General features: G+C 38.9%; 3 protein-coding genes across 3 annotated transcripts in view; all 3 read right to left on the reverse strand.

Annotated features, from left to right (window-relative positions):
- The window catches only part of LOC127354506 (sialoadhesin-like), a 140,136-nt gene that overhangs the window by 119,031 nt on the left and 3,411 nt on the right, over positions 1-17,694 (reverse strand). The window contains exons 4-8 of the mRNA XM_051384443.1: positions 17,233-17,589; positions 16,776-17,003; positions 16,366-16,632; positions 15,968-16,040; positions 4,919-5,106 (exon numbers count right to left, since the gene is read on the reverse strand). Coding sequence (XP_051240403.1) covers positions 4,919-5,106; positions 15,968-16,040; positions 16,366-16,632; positions 16,776-17,003; positions 17,233-17,589 — 1,113 coding nt within the window. The remainder of the gene's footprint in view (positions 1-4,918; positions 5,107-15,967; positions 16,041-16,365; positions 16,633-16,775; positions 17,004-17,232; positions 17,590-17,694) is intronic.
- On the reverse strand, positions 1,992-9,627 carry LOC127354508 (B-cell receptor CD22-like). Its single transcript, XM_051384445.1, has 8 exons — positions 9,471-9,627; positions 8,074-8,430; positions 7,735-7,968; positions 4,314-4,574; positions 3,844-3,925; positions 3,673-3,733; positions 2,578-2,783; positions 1,992-2,490 (listed from the first exon to the last, which is right to left on the reverse strand). The coding sequence occupies exons 1-8, from the start codon at positions 9,538-9,540 to the stop codon at positions 2,412-2,414; spliced, it is 1,350 nt and encodes a 449-aa protein (XP_051240405.1). The 5' UTR covers positions 9,541-9,627; the 3' UTR covers positions 1,992-2,411.
- Positions 10,683-14,427, reverse strand: LOC127354511 (B-cell receptor CD22). Its single transcript, XM_051384450.1, has 6 exons — positions 14,411-14,427; positions 13,575-13,835; positions 11,997-12,078; positions 11,826-11,886; positions 11,417-11,652; positions 10,683-11,285 (listed from the first exon to the last, which is right to left on the reverse strand). Exons 2-6 carry the CDS (start codon positions 13,813-13,815, stop codon positions 11,213-11,215), a joined length of 693 nt encoding a protein of 230 aa, XP_051240410.1. The 5' UTR covers positions 13,816-13,835; positions 14,411-14,427; the 3' UTR covers positions 10,683-11,212.

Consider the following 17,694-nt stretch of genomic DNA (forward strand, 5'->3'; position numbering starts at 1 on the left):
AAGGAACTACAACTAGATCAGCACAGTACATTCTTCAAACCCCTCCATGTTTTCACTTTCTGCAAATACTACAGAAGAATTTGTTCCTGTTAGCTACCTGAGTTATCCAGAGAAATAACAACACATACTTTATGTTTACCCTAACCCCAACAGTACATTTTACACAGGCCATATTGGACTGTCAGAGAATAGAAGTTAGCTCATGTCTGGCTCCTGAGTAATTTAACAATTAGCTAACAAGACAGAATGATGTCACGCTATCACTGTTGAACACTTTATTATATCTAATATGTTAGAAGATAATAGCTTACTTACACATCCAGAGGACATGATGCAACCCTGCAGCCGTGTATGGCCTCTCAGTAGATTTAGCTCTGGTTTGGTCTTCACTCATCCCTTAAGAAAAGGTCTGGGTCTTTAGCTTCTGGATCTCAGAGCTTCTCAGCCCTCACAGCACCCCCAGACCCCTCAGATCCTCCCACTGTGACACTGTGCCCAGTTTGTAGGGTAAAAGAAAGTCAGGGACAGGGTTTTTTTTTTTTTTCTGTAGCGGCTTCTCGATGCTGGAATAGATAAGATGAGTCTGTTTATTCTTCTAAGGAGCAGCTCAGGACCCACTTTTATTCTCTTGCTTTCAATTCTGTTTTTATTTTTATGTAGAGTGGCGCGATATGGTAAAAAAAAAAGACTCATATATTTGACAGATATTGCAATTGAGATATGATTCAGTAAGGACCATGAATTCCAATGAATTCATTTTCACAGGAAAGAAATATTAAAATCATGATTATGTGACACTTTTTAGGATCTGTATGAATCAAACTTTTTTTTAAATCTGGAGATTAAGATTCGTAGAGCAGGGCATCTTTGCAGCACTACAATCCTACATTATAATGCTGCTTTGTCACACATTTCTCCTTTATCAATAAATTGCAGTTCTGCGATTTGGATATTTTGATTAATGTGCAGCCCTTTTTTTCATATCTGATTCCCTGGGTCCTAAGTTGTGTCAGTATCCAATTTTTATCTTCATTTTCATATATGTCATATTTCATACATGCACATATATGTATACACATATGTCTGTCTTTGCGAGTTTGCTTTTAAAGTGCTTTATGAAAGAAATAAACTGAAAACTGAACTTCGACTAACTTTACCAGGTAGTTGTAAAAAGAAATCTTTTGCAGTGGTGGAAGAATGTTCTTGGTTTCAGCGTTAGGTAAAAACACTAAACATTACTGTATGCTGATACATATTTAATCATCGGCTTTATAAAATATTGGGTATTTTTATCAGGAACAATGCATCCTATTATATTTATATATTTACATATTTATATTTTGAGCACTTTGATCTAGCTATGTCAATAAATGTTGTAAATGGGTTAAAAGATACTGAATTGTAGTGGGGTAGCAGTAGCATTAAATACCCATAAGCTATTCAAGTAAAGTGGAGTACATCAATACATTATTTGAGGCATCATTTAATAAATATGTTAATTTGTGTTTTTTTTTTTCAATAAAGAGAGTAAGCTCAGTATTTAAAAAATATATTTTATCTTGTTTATATGATGGCCTCTTACCACTGGCAAAACCAGAAGCTGTATTTCAGTCTTCATTTGTTTTGAAGCTGTAATCATTTCAATTATTAGTAAGCTTAACTTTAAGCAACTTAAGTAGCAACAGTAATCTTCAGTGGCCACAGAATAGCAGACATTTGCTACGTTGCATTTGAAAAGAAAGCATCTTTCATTCATGTTGACCTGCACTGATGCTAATAGGCTGGTTGCACAGCAGACAGGTTGGATGTCACAGCAGAAAGAGAAAACTTTTCCTAAAGGCTCAGTTCACTCAAATCCCCAAAACAAAGGAAAAACCCTAATGGTATTTGGCAATGCAGACGTGGACAAATAAAACCAAAACTATCTGCTACGTTTTTTTGTAATTTGGGTCAATCAACCCTTTAAAAGACAATAATGAAACAAACAAATATTCACACAACCAACATGTGTTTTTATTTTAGTCAGTTGCCTTAATGCCATGTCCAAAACTATGATCTATGATCCTGAAGTTTAAAGTGTAAGTGCAATCCCTACTTTCACCAGCAGAGGTCTGTATAATTGAAGTGGTTCCATATATGTGTTTAGATCACGGGTCTCAAACTCAAATTGGTTTGGGGCCACTGCTGGTGTTCTCATCTCATAGGAGGGTCACTTCAGTGTTACTACAAGAAAGCGCAATATTTCTAAAAATATTTTCATCAGTAACATCAAACTTAACAAACAAGTATTCACATAACCCACGTTTTTATTTTTGTGGGTTGCCTTAATGCCATGTCCTGAGGAATGCACAATAATTCTACCTGCTTGAAGAAAGTGCACGGACAAATCCACGTTCAAACAAACCACAGATTCATGTTGTGCTCACAGTGTTTTTGTTGACTGTGCTGTACAGTGCACATGAATCCTCCACATCTTCTTGGCGTCTTCTTCTGTGAAGGGCAAAGTAAAACATTAACACTGACAGTTTCTAAACCCAATGTGTATATTTTGTATTGCATATGAGAGGAGCTGCTCACCCCGGGGCACTGCTGGCATTGTCAGTTTTGATAGCACTGTAGATAACCCCACCCTCCTCATCCTCTGTTCGTCTGTGGGGCTGAGCGTATCTGATGTTGGAGTAGAGAGCATCTTCCTGGTTCTGAGGGAAGCAGATGCTGGCGTAGTGCAGGTCATCCTGCTGTTCTTCTGACTGTCTCTGTGCTGCAGCTGGACTCATGTTTGGCTGACGGGACAAACAGAACCCATTACATAATTTCTGCTGCCCTGTAGCTCACCATGCTTGGGTTTGGGGTGGAATCAGGGGAGGTTGCTCTTCAGTGCCACAGCTCTTGATGTTCTTTGTTGTGAAACTAATCCTACACTGATAAGCCCAGCTATGATCCTGAAGTTTGAAGTGTAAATGCAATCCCTACTTTCACCAGCAGAGGTCTGTATAATTCAAGTGTTCCCATACATGTGTTTAGCTCAAGGGCCACAAACTCAAATTAGCTTGGGGCCACTTCAGTGTTACTACAAGAAAGTACAATATTTCTAAAAATATTTCCATCAGTAACATCAAAGTTAACAAAAAAAAATTGCAAACAGTTGTTTCTTTTAATTTAATTTAATTTTCTTTCTTTCATTTTATACCATCTCTCAACAACAAATACAACCTAAAACCAGATCTCTTCAACTTATAACTAATAAATAGAAAATGTATTTATAGCTATATACATATAAGTAAAACTAAAAATAAATAAAATAAGATAAATATAATATATAATATTTTTGATATTGTTTTGGGCACCAGAGGGAGAGGGATGACCCCCCGGGCCAGCAGTTTTAGAGCCCTGGTTTACATGAAGTCCTGCATGTCCTGCATCAGTTTAACAAGCTGACTTTGTTAAAAGGCCTCGTCTAGAGTCAGTGTTTGGTTTATACATTCTGGGCTACTGTAGAAACATGGTTCAACATGACGGACTGCGTGACTGCCCACTCGCCCCATAGATGAAAATCTATCATTATCAATTCTTAGTTTCCGGTTATCTGCACCTTTAAGTTATTCATAATGACCAAATCACAACCATCATATGTACCCATATCACTGTTTTCTTTGCACTTGAATACTACACCTGTGCTCTGTTGTCGGGTCTCTCTCCACCCTGAGACAGCTGGGTGCAGGACATATTTCGTCTGGATAGGAGGACGAGCAATTGAATGAATTAACTCATACGTTCAGGGAACAGATGACAACATTTTAGATGCATTACTCAACATAGTCACATTGACACACACATGCTCACCTAATCCAAAGGAAGACAGCGAGGAGTGTGATAACCAGGAAAACAGCAGTGATTGTGCCTAAAGCTGCAGATTTCCATGCACCTGGATAATTGGGAAATACTTTGAGTATTTAGGGTTTAATACGAAATCTCCCATAGTATCTCATCCAAATTTTCATACTCAGTAAATCATTCAGTTATCCCCTTGTGCCTTGCATGAAAAAACCTGCCTTTGCTGGTGTACCTCATTTATTGAGGTAGTTGTCACCCACCCGTATGAGACCAGAAAACGTTACGCGTGTGTTTTATTAAAACAGTGTTTCTGCTTTGGAGACAGTTTTACTTTGGTTAAGGTCAAGTGTGAGGGACTTCTGCCACTACCTGTAAGTGGTCAGATCAAAATAAAATCTGTAGTAAAGAGGTGTACAAAAACTTCTGTCAGATTTTTGTGCCCATTCACGAAATCTTATGACCTCTTGATGATAACTTACCTGCAACAACAATCAGATGTAAGGTGGAGTTATGGCGTCCTCTTCTGTTCTGGGCTTCACAGTAATAATTCCCACTGTGTTCAGGTCTGAAGTCAGTGATGGTGAAGATCTGTCCTGATGCTTTTGGTGAGTCTTCATCCTCCTTGTACCAGGTATAATTAGCTGCTGGGTTAGCATCACTGCTACAGGTCAGATTCACTGAACTGCCCTCCACTATCTCACCAGAGGGACTCACTGACACAGAGGGAACCCTCGGAGGATCTGGTGAAAAATAAGTATAAACTAATAATATTTGTTTGTAGACCTGACTTTTGGCAAAGGCGTAGCACCATCTTGGAAGGTCAGATATACTGTTAGCATGTATCAGAGCAGTTTCTTTATATTATATATATTATTATTATTATTATTATTATTATTATAAAAAATGTTGTCTGTAATTAATAGAGAAGCTGGAGAGAGAGGGGGAATGTCACACAAATGAAACCATGGCTGATGCAGCAAGGACTCAGCCTGGGTACATGGGGTGCCGGCTCTAGCAGGTGAGCTACCAGGGCACCCCAATAAGACCAGTTTCTAAATGAATTGCAAATGTTTTCTATACTTACACTGAACATCTATAGAGACCGATGAAGAGTTGATCTGGTTGTACTCATTTTCAGACTTGCAGTGATATTCCCCACTGTCCTCAGGGCTGATCGAGGTGAAATAATAAATGTCTTCTGGTCCTCGATGAAGTATTTTGCTCTCCTTGTACCAGGTATAAGTAGCTGCTGGGTTAGCATCACTGCTACAGGTCAGACTCACTGAACTGCCCTCCACTATCTCACCAGAGGGACTCACTGACACAGAGGAGGTCTTTGGGCCATCTGTAAAAAATGTATTAACATTGAATTTTTTTTTTTTTTTTTATGAATTGCGGTGTTTTGCGTCATCTGAAACATTGGAGGATGTCCTGTGATGAATATGAACGTTGGAATCCAATGAACAGCGCAGTACATATAAATGCCATTAGTGACTAAAACTGCCAGCTCAGTGAACTACTGCCAGAGACTGTGAATGTGAAGAAAGCAGGCATAATCTGGGTAACCTGGCCCAGATGCAACAACAGATTTAAACTATTTGATGCTTTTAAATAAGCTTTTGTTTTTACTCACACTTCACATCAACAAAGACATATATAGACGTTCTCCTCCCCAGCTCGTTCTCAGCTGTACAGTAATACTCTCCAGAGTCAGAGGACTGGATGGACCTGAAGACAAGCTGTGGTTCTTTAGTGAGCAGTGTTTGGTTCCTCTTGTACCAGGTATATTTAACTGCTGGGTTAGCATCACTGCTACAGGTCAGAGTCACTGAATTATTCTTGAAAATGTCACCAGGGTGACTCATCAACACTGAGGGGACCACCGGAGCATCTGGAGGAGATAATATGAACATACATTAATACAGTACGTGTTTTATTCAGTGTTTTACTCACAGACAATCAAAAAAAAAACCACTTCTTCTTTTGTGTCTTTGTTGACACATTGTTATGCTTCTTTGAGCATGACCAATAGCACAATGTGTCTGTGTGCATTTGCATCCCCTTACATATGCAAGATTAAAAGAAAACATTGCTCTTTACCACTCCACAGGGTACTGTGCCTTTAATTTTTACCGTGCCGAACTTTCAGTCACAAATAACTGGCGCAATTGTGTTTATACATTGTAAACAGCCGTGGGAAACATGGTAACCAGGCTTTCATGAGCTCCCTTAATAAACTTTAATGGCTGCTGAACTGTTCTGCCATTTGTTGGAAGTCATGTCAAATAGTTTTGCAGAGCTGTTTTGAAAGGAATGGTTATTATTTGATTACCATACAATCTGGTTTATGTTATACTTCATCCAACCCTTTGTTGTGGGGATCCTATTACGTGTGAGGTTAACAGGAAACTACTAACATCTACAAAGTCTTTCTAGAGGTTAAGTTGATAATAGATGTTTTGTTGTGATGTTTAGTTAGACTGGGGTGATATAATATGTTGAGCTTTTTCTCTGATTTTGACTGAAAACGCTTGTTTGGTTTTCTTTTGCTTCTTCATTTTTTTGCCACTTGGCAGCAGCAGAAACAATCTGTACAGACCATATAAAGTTCATATGGTAAACACGCTTGCACACTGTTGCCTATTTACACATCCTGCAGACACAAAGCTGTGTCAGCATTCGTTTAGAGTTGTTTTTTTGTCCACTTTAGGAATGTTAGTCAGATATTCACTTTCCATTTAGCTAGCTCTGATGGAAATATGTGTCTCTTCAGCAGCTAATACATATCATATCATATACAAGAAGTCACATGATCCATTGCTCCTGTAAAAATAGTGATTACAGCTGTTTCCACCACATGGCATTTTGTTCGTGGCATAGGGGAGTAAACTCACACACTGGTAAAGAGCGGAAACTCTCATAAGAACAGGAATATCTGTCGGCAGGACCAACGTATCCTTTATAAGAAGGGGATGTTTCTTCCCGCATTTTCTTTTCATTCTTGTACCAAACAAAGGATGCACGATCAGTCAGACAGCTGCTGTGACAAATCAGCTTTGGACCAGTAGAAGACCGGATCACCTGCACCTGTAAATCTGGGTCTGTGAACAAGGAGCAGGAATGTCACATAAAATATAAAACAACTGCATTTACTTTAATTTAATTCTTTCTCTTGATTTAAAAAATTACTTTTACCCTAACATGGATACTGTATATCAAAATCCTCATTTTCAATAAGAAAGCACAAATCTCATGATGACTGTATATAAAATATAATATATATATATATATTTCAACATTGAATTACATTCTGCTACATTACCTACATAATCAGTTTGTGTTCATCAGTACCTGTGACAGTCAGAGTTGTACCAGGTAAACTTCTCCTCCATTCAAAGGGTCCTGCTGTGAATTTGAAGTGATACTGGGCTGAATCGCTCTCTCTCAGGTCAGTGATTCTCAGAGTGGAGCGTCCTCTCTCTGTTTTAAAGACCCGAACACGACCTGCATACTGGGAGTCTTCACTGAGGTCCTCAGGCTGATAGTAATACTTCCAATGACTACTACGTTTAGGATTGAACCAGAATTTTGATCCACCAGCGTCTTTGTAACTGTTTATTGAAATGTTTATTGAAGAGCTTTTGAAGGCACATATGCTTCTGTCAGTGTAAGTTACTCTGTTGCAGGATTGACCATGGCCACCTAAAAAAATTTGTATTTTTGATCATCATCTTCATCTTGAAAACTATAGCCTTTACTGCAGTAATTCACAACTGGTTGTATTACTGTGGATTGGGTCACCCATGTAAAAGATAGGTGAAGTGATGGTACAGAGCATTAACTAAAAACATACAACATCAAAACAGAGTTATGTTAGTGGAAGACTGTAAGTAAACTCACACACTGGAGGAGAGGGGAAATTCTCATATCCTTCTACAGCACAGGAAAAACTGTCATCAGGATAAAAGTAGAAATAGTAGTCTGAAGATGTTTTGTCGGTAATTTTATGTTCATTCTTGTACCAGATGTAGGAAGTTTGATCAGGTAGGCGACAACTGCTGTGACATCTAAGGTCTGACCATGTACAGGTTGTAGTTTTGCAAGGCTCTGAGCGGTTTATCAGCACCTGGAAGCCTGGATTAGTAAGAAACAATAATATAATTTCAGAATGTACTGTTAGCATACACATGTGCAAAGACACACCAAGGTTCAAGGTAGAGTTTCCAACAAAAATATTACCTGTGACAGACAAAGTGACTCCAGGTAAACCAGTATATTCTCCACCTGGTTGGTTTGTTATGAATCTGAACTTGTACTCAGCTGAGTCACTCTCTCTCAGGTCTATGATTCTCAGAGTGCAGTTGTTGTTACCACAGATATACTGCACACGACCTGAGTACTCTGAGCGTGTCCTCAGATCCACAGGTTCCTCACCCTGCGAATGAATGAACCAGAATGTTTCCTCAACTGTAGTATCACGATCTGTCATTCTGGATGGGTATCTGTAGGTGCAGCTTATGTCCACTGTTGATCCTTTTAAGGCACAGATCCCAGTAGAGGTGTAAGTCACTCCCCAGTCATTCAGACCCTGTACCACTGTAACAGAGAGCACATCAGGAGCCACAGATTTAAATTGTAAACTAAAGGTAACCTGGATCAGCTTAAAAAAATAAATTTACTGGAGTCAATAGATGAAGTTACATACACACTTTATTTTAAATTCTACAATTCTACAGGGGTGCAGTGTGTTAAAATAGTCTGCTTGGTTTGTTTCCTGTCTGTGTTCAGGAGTGTGAAACTACAGAAGACTGCAGAACACGGATGTAAAACTCTTTTCGGTCGTAATATGAATTCTTTAATGTAACAGAACTGGCACACTGAGGTGGACACATCTTCACATGAACTGGGCTTACAAGGTTTAATGTAAAATGTTAATGAAATGTTGATACAAGCAAGTAGATCTAAAGAAAATTAGAAATAACCACAGCTATTCAGAGAGTGGCTGAAGTGATTTGATGGCATTGGCTGGATTTTCTGTTTCTTCTATATCGATATTTTCTTTCTAAAAGGAGCACTCCACTGTTTTTAAGCATTATTGGTAACACTTTATGGTAATGGATCTTCCATCGTCATCATATATGACGATGGAAGTAGTGGCTACAGTAGTAGTAGTACAGTATATACGTTCATACTGGACTCAAATTCAATTATCAATTATTTTATTAGAAAAAGAAAATACTTTATATAACACTTAATAACTATCACTATAACAATAAACAGTTATATTTAATAATAAGGACTGACTTTATTTGAAGTGCCATAAACATGATGAAATAATCAAGAAGTCATGCTCAGTTAATCATGATTACGACACTTGGAATTCAACAGAATGTGAAACACACATGCATGAATTCACGATGATTCATGTACCCATACCATACATTACTGCCTAAAAATATTCATCCTTAATTTTTCAGCTTTACACCCTTGGCATGGCAGCCAGTCCAGTGGTTTGAACATTAGTCACCACATTTTTTAAGAAGCAATGACTACGGCAACAATTACCGGAAATCACTAAAAGTCCTTCAACTAAAAAAATCATGCTACCTTAAAATGTAAATGTAGATGTACAGTACCTGACACCGAGAGAAGGAGGACAACAAACCCACTTTCTGCTGCAGTTAAACTCATAGCTGTCCCGCTCATATGTCTGTTAAAATATCTTAGATGGTAGACACAGTGCTTTTTAAGGATGTGGTCCAGAGAGATGTGTCTTACCACAGCTGTATAAGATGGCTGATAAACGCTGGCCTGACTTCCTTCCTCTTTACATTATTTATATGCATGAACAGCTGTGTGTCATGTGCGTCTCACAGCACCCCATCCATGACAAAACTGAAAGGACATCTTTGCATCAAAACAATGAAATACATTTGCTTTTAGGTACCTGATGTCACAGTTGACTTTCTGGGCAGATAATAATCAGCCACTCAGACCAACAGAGACTTTAACAACTGCAGATGGCAGCTCGGCTGATCTCCTGAGAAAATATGTATGTATTGAGATTTGCTGAGATTAATATTATAGAACAATGGAGGTAGCTAATAGAAAAAATAAAAATGATGATTGAAGGATGTGAAGGATTTTTACAGATGCAACATTAAAGTGATAAGTACACGTAAATGCATAATCTTAATCCATATCAGATCTAACCCCTCCCTCCTGCTTTACAGTTGTGCTTCTGGGTGGCAGCCTGTCATTCTCTGAGCCTTCATACCTGTTTCTTCTCAGCAGTCAGTCTGGATGCACTTTTTTTTTTGCTAAAACTAGGTGGAAACAATTAGAGAGGTAGGTGGGGAGATCTCCAATCGTCTGGTATTACAAGACTAGTTTCTTCACAACTAATCTGCCATACCCTGACAGGAATGGGTCGGCTGAGGTGTGGTCAGGAAGAGTAAATGTCCGTCCCTGGCTGATAGAATCTATGCTATCACTTTACATACAGTTTTTTGAGATTCAAAAAAAAAAAGCCTGGAGAAAGGATTTTTTTCTGAATACTGAACTGAACTTAACAAATCTTTATTCAATAAAATATCAGGTTATTTAAACATAAATCATTACAATCAAGTCACTGTGCAAAATTTCACAAGCTTAAAAAACACAAAACCACAGTAAACAAGAAAATCAATTTAAAGGTCCAGTGTGTAACATTTAGGAGGATCTATTGGCCGAAATGGAATATAATATTAATAGGTATGTTTTCATTTGTGTATACCTGATAATAATAACTGTTATGAAGTTGCCTTGTGTTTGAAAAGGGATGCCACTAAATTGTACACACTGGTCTCAAGTTGTGAGATGGGTACTTAAACAAAACACAAACTTACTAATAGGAATATTGAGAATATTTGAGAAATAGAAACAGAATTAAACTTAAAGAATGCCTAAAATAAAATAACATATTCCGCCAGTGTGGAATGAGAGACAGGAGCAGTTCTCAGTGTTGTCAATGCTTTATAGTCAACATGGAACAAGAACTCAAAAAATCTATATACAAGATTATAACCTGTTTTATACATGTTACCAGTTACATCAGTAATATGAGAGTGTATATATATGTTATATATGTTATTTAGGCCTAAAGTAGACATTTTGACTGTTAACGGTGAATGTAGCCAAAATTGTATCAGTTTGTCTGCACAGCAGTTGTCCTCCTGTGTGAGTTTGGTAGCTTACATGCATTATGTGTGCATTATATACAGTAATCCCCGAGCAGTCTTTATAAAAAAAGAAAAAGAAAACTTTTGTGATAACCTGTTGATAGTGTGGACACCTGCTTAAATACTGTAAAGTAACAGACCACTGATTCATGTTGTGTTTATGGTCTTGGGTTTTTGGTGATTGCACTGTACAGTGAAGATAAATCCTCCACAGCCTCTCGATGTTTTAATCTGTGAATAACAAAAAGTACACAATGTAGAATTACTCATAAAGAAACGCAATATTAACTAAGGACATGTTGAAATTAAAACATTGACCATTTCAAACTTTGTGTAGCAAAGACAAATGTTAATAAACTCACTGTGGGGATGCACTGGAGTTATTAAAGTTGACAGTAGTGTACTCCACACTGTCCTCGTCCTCCTCTTCTTCTTCATGCTTCTGCCTGTTGGCCTGGGCTGGCCGAATGTTGGAGTAGAGAGGATCTTCCTTGTTGTCAGAGAAGCTTACGCTGGCATAGGAAATGTCGTCGTCCTCCTCCGCTGGTTTTGTCTGTGCTACTGCTGAGCAGTTGTCGTACACTGGATTCATGTTTAACTGAAGGGTAAACATCACAGTTAGTGTTCAAGTACTTTGCTACATAGGTAAGTGGGTATGTATGATTTTTATTGGCTTGTAACATGACCATTTAGTAAAACATCTTCAAGGTTGAGGGCAAGGCGGGAGTTTTCAGGTGAGAGTGGACTAATACCTGAACTCTTTGTCCTCACCTGTGCTCTGTTGTCTGGTCTCTTTCTCGGCTCTGTGCTTTGTTTTAATGACCTCTTTCTTCTAGATAGGAGAATAAAAGAACAAGCAAATGAATCACCAAATTAAGTTATTAAACAGCTGAATTTAAGATGCACGACTGAGTATAATTCCAGTGAAAGTGAAGCGCTCACCGAATAAGTAGGAAGGCACAGAGGAGTATGATAGCCAGAAAAATTGCAGTGATTGACCCAGCAGCTACTGATTTCATTGAACCTGGGAAAAAGCAATCAAACAGAAACACTCACAATTAATTATGGAACTGCAGGTTGTTTGGGTCCATTAGAAACTGATAATTGGACGTTAAAGCATAGAACAGAAGAATTCTAATGATGAATGAATGAAACTGTAGTTTGCTTGTAGTTTTTCTTGAACATCCCCAAAACAGCACAAAAACAAGGTGTTTAAGGCAGTGTAACAGACTTTGTGCCAATACTTTGGTGGTCCCTAATGCTTGTACAACAGATGATTTTGTGAACTTTAGTCTAAAGGTAAATTATTTGTCAAGTTATCAAATCATTGACCATATATCTGTCAAATGATTCCAACCAAGTGGTGATCACCTGATGAGAAAAGATGCCGGACAGACCTTGTTAAACCAAACGTGTAGTGAGGGTCCACTGGTTACATCTTGGCAAGGTTTTCAACTCCCATTCCCTGAGGAATGTTTTCTGCATCCAGGTAAAAGTTGGAAAAATGAAATCTGAATCGGTCGGAATTTAAATTCATGACTTTTCATTGAGGAAGGAGTTTGGGGAGGCCATGGAGAAGGACTCAAAAAAATTATGGCAAACCATCAGACAACTCAGGAAAGACAGTCCCTTTTCTAGGCTGTTCATCTTGATTGGGCATGCAGTCGGGCAGGGTGAAAACTCTGAGGAACACCAACCAAAACACCATATGCAGAAAAAGCAGAGCTGAAACATTCATGGGAAGCCTTACCCGTCACTCGAGTAGAAGAGTAGAAGCTCCACAGTGGCAAGGTGCTGGGGTTAAGACTATACTAAATATTGCTGGGCTGTGTTGGCTGACAGGTCACTGCAGTGTAGTATAGAAGTTGGGGAGTGTATCTGTGCTCGAATTATTGGGGTATCACAGAGAGCCTTTGCCAGGGTGCTGGCTTAGATATTTCCAGCCACAAACCATTCAGGAGAAGCAATACAATGCAAATTGTGCTTTAAATCATCTTTAAATGATATTAGGAGTTTGCCAATCCATTCTACTTGTCCACAGACTGTGTGCCTTGGGTTGTGCTTTGGTTGGTAATATGGGATACCAGGGCTGTTACCAAATGCCATTTGGTTCTTGTATGACGGGAATGAGACCCGGTTCCATATGCTCTCTCGGATGTCTTCCAGGATTGTGCCTTCTCAATTATTCAGATTGTGATTATCACAGACACAATCTCTAGGCCCAGCACAGGGATGGACAGTGTTCTCGATGGTGACCTCAAGATTGTATCTCTCGTCCACTTTTTACAGATACACTTCATCAGTTTCTGACTTCCAGGGTGCACTAAGATGGCCAGCTGTGAAGCAGTTGACTTCAGTATGTTCAAGACTCAAGCCATCATACTGTAAAACAGTGGATTGCTTTCTTTGAGTTGAGAGCAATTTGCTGCACCAATTGAGGAAGTTGGATCATTTTGGAGTCATGTTCAAGAGCAAGGACATAAAGAAACATGAGTGTCTAGGTTAATAAGCATGACTTACGTGACATAACAATTTCATGTACAGTGGAGTTATGGCGTCCTCTTCTGTTCTGGGCTTCACAGTAATAATTCCCACTGTGTTCAGGTCTGAAGTCAGTGATGATGAAGATCTGTCCTGATGCTTTTGGTGAGTCTTCATCCTCCTTGTACCAGGTATAATTAGCTGCTGGGTTAGCATCACTGCTACAGGTCAGATTCACTGAACTGCCCTCCACTATCTCACCAGAGGGACTCACTGACATAGAGGGAAGCTTTGGACCATCTGGAAAACATGTATAGATATACAATTGTTTTTAGGCAGAAGAAAAACCTAGCTTGTTGTTTTGAGTTCCCCTTACTGTGAGGTGCACCAAAGAAAAACATTGATAGCACATAAACAGGCGATTTAATTTATTTGTTTTGTATTATTTAATCTTTCACTGAATATCATTAGGCTTTGTTGCAGGTTTTTTAACATGGCATGGTAGCAACCATGTAATGACTAGCTTGCATCAATGGCATTTAGTTAAACAGTGTTGCCATGTTTTACTATATCAGAATGGACATGAAGAGGAATTTACATGGTAATTTACTCCTAACTCTTCACAGCTGTAGGCTTTGAAACAATGAAAATATTTAAACATCACAAAAAGCATGCAAAATGACACATCATCATTCAACAACCCTACCATAAGTATATCTTAATCCAATACTTGCTATATGGACATTTGAAGAGTTATTGTTTACTGCAATCCCTACTCCTTTAGCAAAGAGTAAAGAATCTCTGTCTGGACAAACACAAAACGTGAATTTAAACTAAATGTAAAACTAATACTCTGACCTCAACTGCACACTGACCTTTGACATCCGTTTCTTACAGTGTAGTTGCTCCACAAAGGTAGCCAGCATGAACAGTAGGAATGATTACAGCCAACGAAAACTAGAAAATATACCTAGAAATGCCATGTGGGTATAGTAAATATTATAGGCCTATTCCATGTAGATCCACCTAATTGTTACAATATCTAAGATAGTCTTGAAATGTTTGGGGTTTTTTTAAATGCATGTGATGCTACTTCACAACATGACATAATTTCTACCAGCCTAAGATACAAGGTTAATTTATTTATCATTCTACAACAAAATGCACAGATGGATGAATAGATAACAAGTCATAAAAACTAAGCTCAACAGATCACTCATAAATAGACAGTGTCAAAGTGATTTACTGATGGTTTTTACTTACACTCGACATCTATGTTAACAGCTGTAGAGTTGATCTGTCCATATTGATTCTCAGACTTGCAGTAGTAGATCCCTCTGTCCTCTAATCTGATAGAGGGGAAATGAGAAATGCCTTTTGGTCCCTGAATCACTGTTTGGTTCTCCTTGTACCAGGTATAAGTAGCTGCTGGGTTAGCATCACTGCTGCAGTTCAGAGTCACTGGACTGCCCTCCACTATCTCACCAGAGGGACTCACTGAGATAGAAGGAGTCTTTGGAGCATCTGGTGAGAGACAAAAAAGATATAAGCAGTATAATTATTTTGATAAATTATTCAGGTTCCCCAGTGGTTGGTTATCAACAAATTCTGATTGGTGAGACAGGCCATTGCCACCACAAAGCTAGGTAGCAGGCTACAGTATCCAACAATTAACCCGTACATGTGTCCTCTTAATGGCCCCTGATTGACTTCCTGTGGTTTTCTGTACACACGACTAATGAGATTTTAGACACACACATTTCAAACCACGTTCTCATCCCAGGTCGTCAACCAGACGTCGTTTTGTCACGTCCCTTAGGGTCCTGTACACATTCAGAGTGTGTATGAAATGCCTATTGAAAACATGGTTAATGTTGTGAAATGGTTGCAGTTTGGTTGGGTTTAGGAAAATAAGAATGTACGTGAGGCAAGTCATGAGCGTAACATTATTTAACATAAAACTTTAGGTCTTTAAGTCAACACTGACTTTTACTTTTACACGGTACCTGAACCCCTGTCTCCTGGATGAACACCATCCACCCTGTTACATGGACTATAGCTCTTTACACTATGTCAGCTGATGTGGATAGGTTACAGTAGAGTGTGTTAGATGAAACCCTGCAGTGTGTGTTTGTATGGAGACGACGAGGGGAGTGACAAAATGTTAGTTATTGTCGCTCTGTGAAAGAGAGGCTGGAAAATAATATAATAAGTATTCATTTTTTCATGTTTTGCGCTTACATTGGACATCTATAAATACAGCCATAGAGTTGATCTGGCCATATTGATTCTCAGACTTGCAGTAGTAGTTCCCTCTGTCCTCAGAGCTGATGGAGGTCAAATGATAGGTGCCTGCAGTTGGTCCCTTAAGCACTTTTTGGTTCTCTTTGTATCAGGTATAATTAGCTGCTGGGTTAGCATCACTGCTACAGGTCAGAGTCACTGAACTGCCCTCCATGATTTTACCAGAAAGACTCACTGACACAGAGGAGGTCTTTGGAGCATCTGGAGGAGATGTGTTAACAGAGATTACTGGAGGTTAAATGTGTGTTGCTTGTATGGTATTTAAATTATACACCGTGAATAGTTGTGTTTAGCAGCATTTAAGGCTTTGAAGGCTGTCTGATAAAAGGATTTGTGACGGTTTGAATCTGGGGCCAAAATCTAATAAATAATAATAAACCTTTATAACTCCTAAAATCTCCCAGAGCTGCTCAGTGAATAACAGCAGACTGTGAATGTGAAGCAAGTAAAGCTGAAGAAATACACATGATCTGTAAAATGTTCTCCTGCAAAAACCGGACAGATTCAAATAAAGTGTTTCACTCACATTTCACATTAATAGAGATGTATTGAGATGTTCTCCTCCCCAGCTCGTTCTCAGCTGTACAGTAATACTCTCCAGAGTCAGAGGACTGGATGGACCTGAAGACAAGCTGTTCTTTACTGGGAGGTTGAAGGTATTGATTTCCATTTCTCTTGTACCAGGTATAATTAGCTGCTGGGTTAGCATCACTGCTACAGGTCAGAGTCACTGAACTGCCCTCCACTATCTCACCAGAGGGACTCACTGACACAGAGGCAAACCTCGGAGCAGCTGCAAAAGATATGAACATGAGTTACTTAAACATTAAAAAATTGTTATCACAGAAGTATGCCTAGTTTCATTTGTCTCGCAGAATTTTGTTTTTAAAATAAAAAGTGTATAAAGATTTTCCTGACACAGAGGAGTAAACTCACACACTGAGGGAGAGGGGTGATTTTGATGTCCCTTCAAGGCACAAGAGATGATGTCTGTGTGAGAAAACCAGGCTTTATAAGAAGATGTCCTTGGCCATGTGATTTCCTTTCCATTGTTGAACCAGACGTAGGAAAGACGACCAACTGGACTGCAGCTGCTGTGACACTTCAGCTCTGCCTCAGTATAAGACTGATGGACTTTTATTCTGGTCACCTGAACCTGCAGAGCTGGATATAAGAACAAGAATCAATATTATTATCACTGGTTCTAAAAGAAATGGCTGATAGATGTACATACACATCAACACAACAGTTACTATTCCTACAAGTATCAGCGAGCATTAGTAACTACACAACAGTAATTACAGAAACTCATGATGATGATCATTATCAACATGTTCAGTGTTGTTAAATATACTGTGTTGGTGTATTTCCATCAGTTTGTGTTCATCAGTACCTGTGACAGTCAGAGTTGTACCAGGTAAAATACTGTTCCATTCAAAGCTTCCAGCTGTGAATTTGAAGCGATACTGGGCTGAATCGCTCTCTCTCAGGTCAGTGATTCTCAGAGTGGAGCGTCCTCTCAACCGTTCAACGACCTGAACACGACCTGCATACTGGGAGTATTTACTGAGGTCCTCAGGCTGTGAGGGACTCTGCCACTGATGACTACGTTCAGGACTGAACCAGAATTTAGATTCAACGTTAAATGTATAACTGTTGTAGGTTGAAGAAATGTCCACTGATGAGCCTTTGGAAGCACAGATGCTTCTGTCAGTGTAAGTCACTCTGTTGCAGGTTTGACCATGGACACCTGAAAGATAAAATAATTTTTAAACCAAAGTTGATAATGAAGAGTCACAATGGAGGACTCATTGTTAAAATACATGTAGTTATAAGGCTCCAGCAGATGGTGTTA

This window comes from Dicentrarchus labrax, unplaced genomic scaffold (assembly GCF_905237075.1).
Source record: "Dicentrarchus labrax unplaced genomic scaffold, dlabrax2021, whole genome shotgun sequence".
NCBI classification, from domain to species: Eukaryota; Metazoa; Chordata; class Actinopteri; family Moronidae; genus Dicentrarchus; species Dicentrarchus labrax.

Bases quoted from the DNA above. Each gene is read 5' to 3' on its own strand.
- LOC127354508 (XM_051384445.1), bottom strand. From the start codon at position 9,540: ATGAGCGGGACAGCTATGAGTTTAACTGCAGCAGAAAGTGGGTTTGTT. The intron at 4,575-7,734 runs GTGAGTTTACTT...ATTTTTCACCAG, and splicing joins TTTCCCCTCTCCTCCAGTGT to ATCCTCCGAGGGTTCCCTCT. The intron at 2,491-2,577 runs GTGAGCAGCTCC...TGCCCTTCACAG, and splicing joins AATGCCAGCAGTGCCCCGGG to AAGAAGACGCCAAGAAGATG.
- LOC127354511 (XM_051384450.1), bottom strand. From the start codon at position 13,815: ATGTCAGTGAGTCCCTCTGGTGAGATAGTGGAGGGCAGTTCAGTGAAT. The intron at 11,653-11,825 runs GTGAGGACAAAG...TTTACCCTTCAG, and splicing joins GACCAGACAACAGAGCACAG to TTAAACATGAATCCAGTGTA. The intron at 11,286-11,416 runs GTGAGTTTATTA...TGTTATTCACAG, and splicing joins AACTCCAGTGCATCCCCACA to ATTAAAACATCGAGAGGCTG.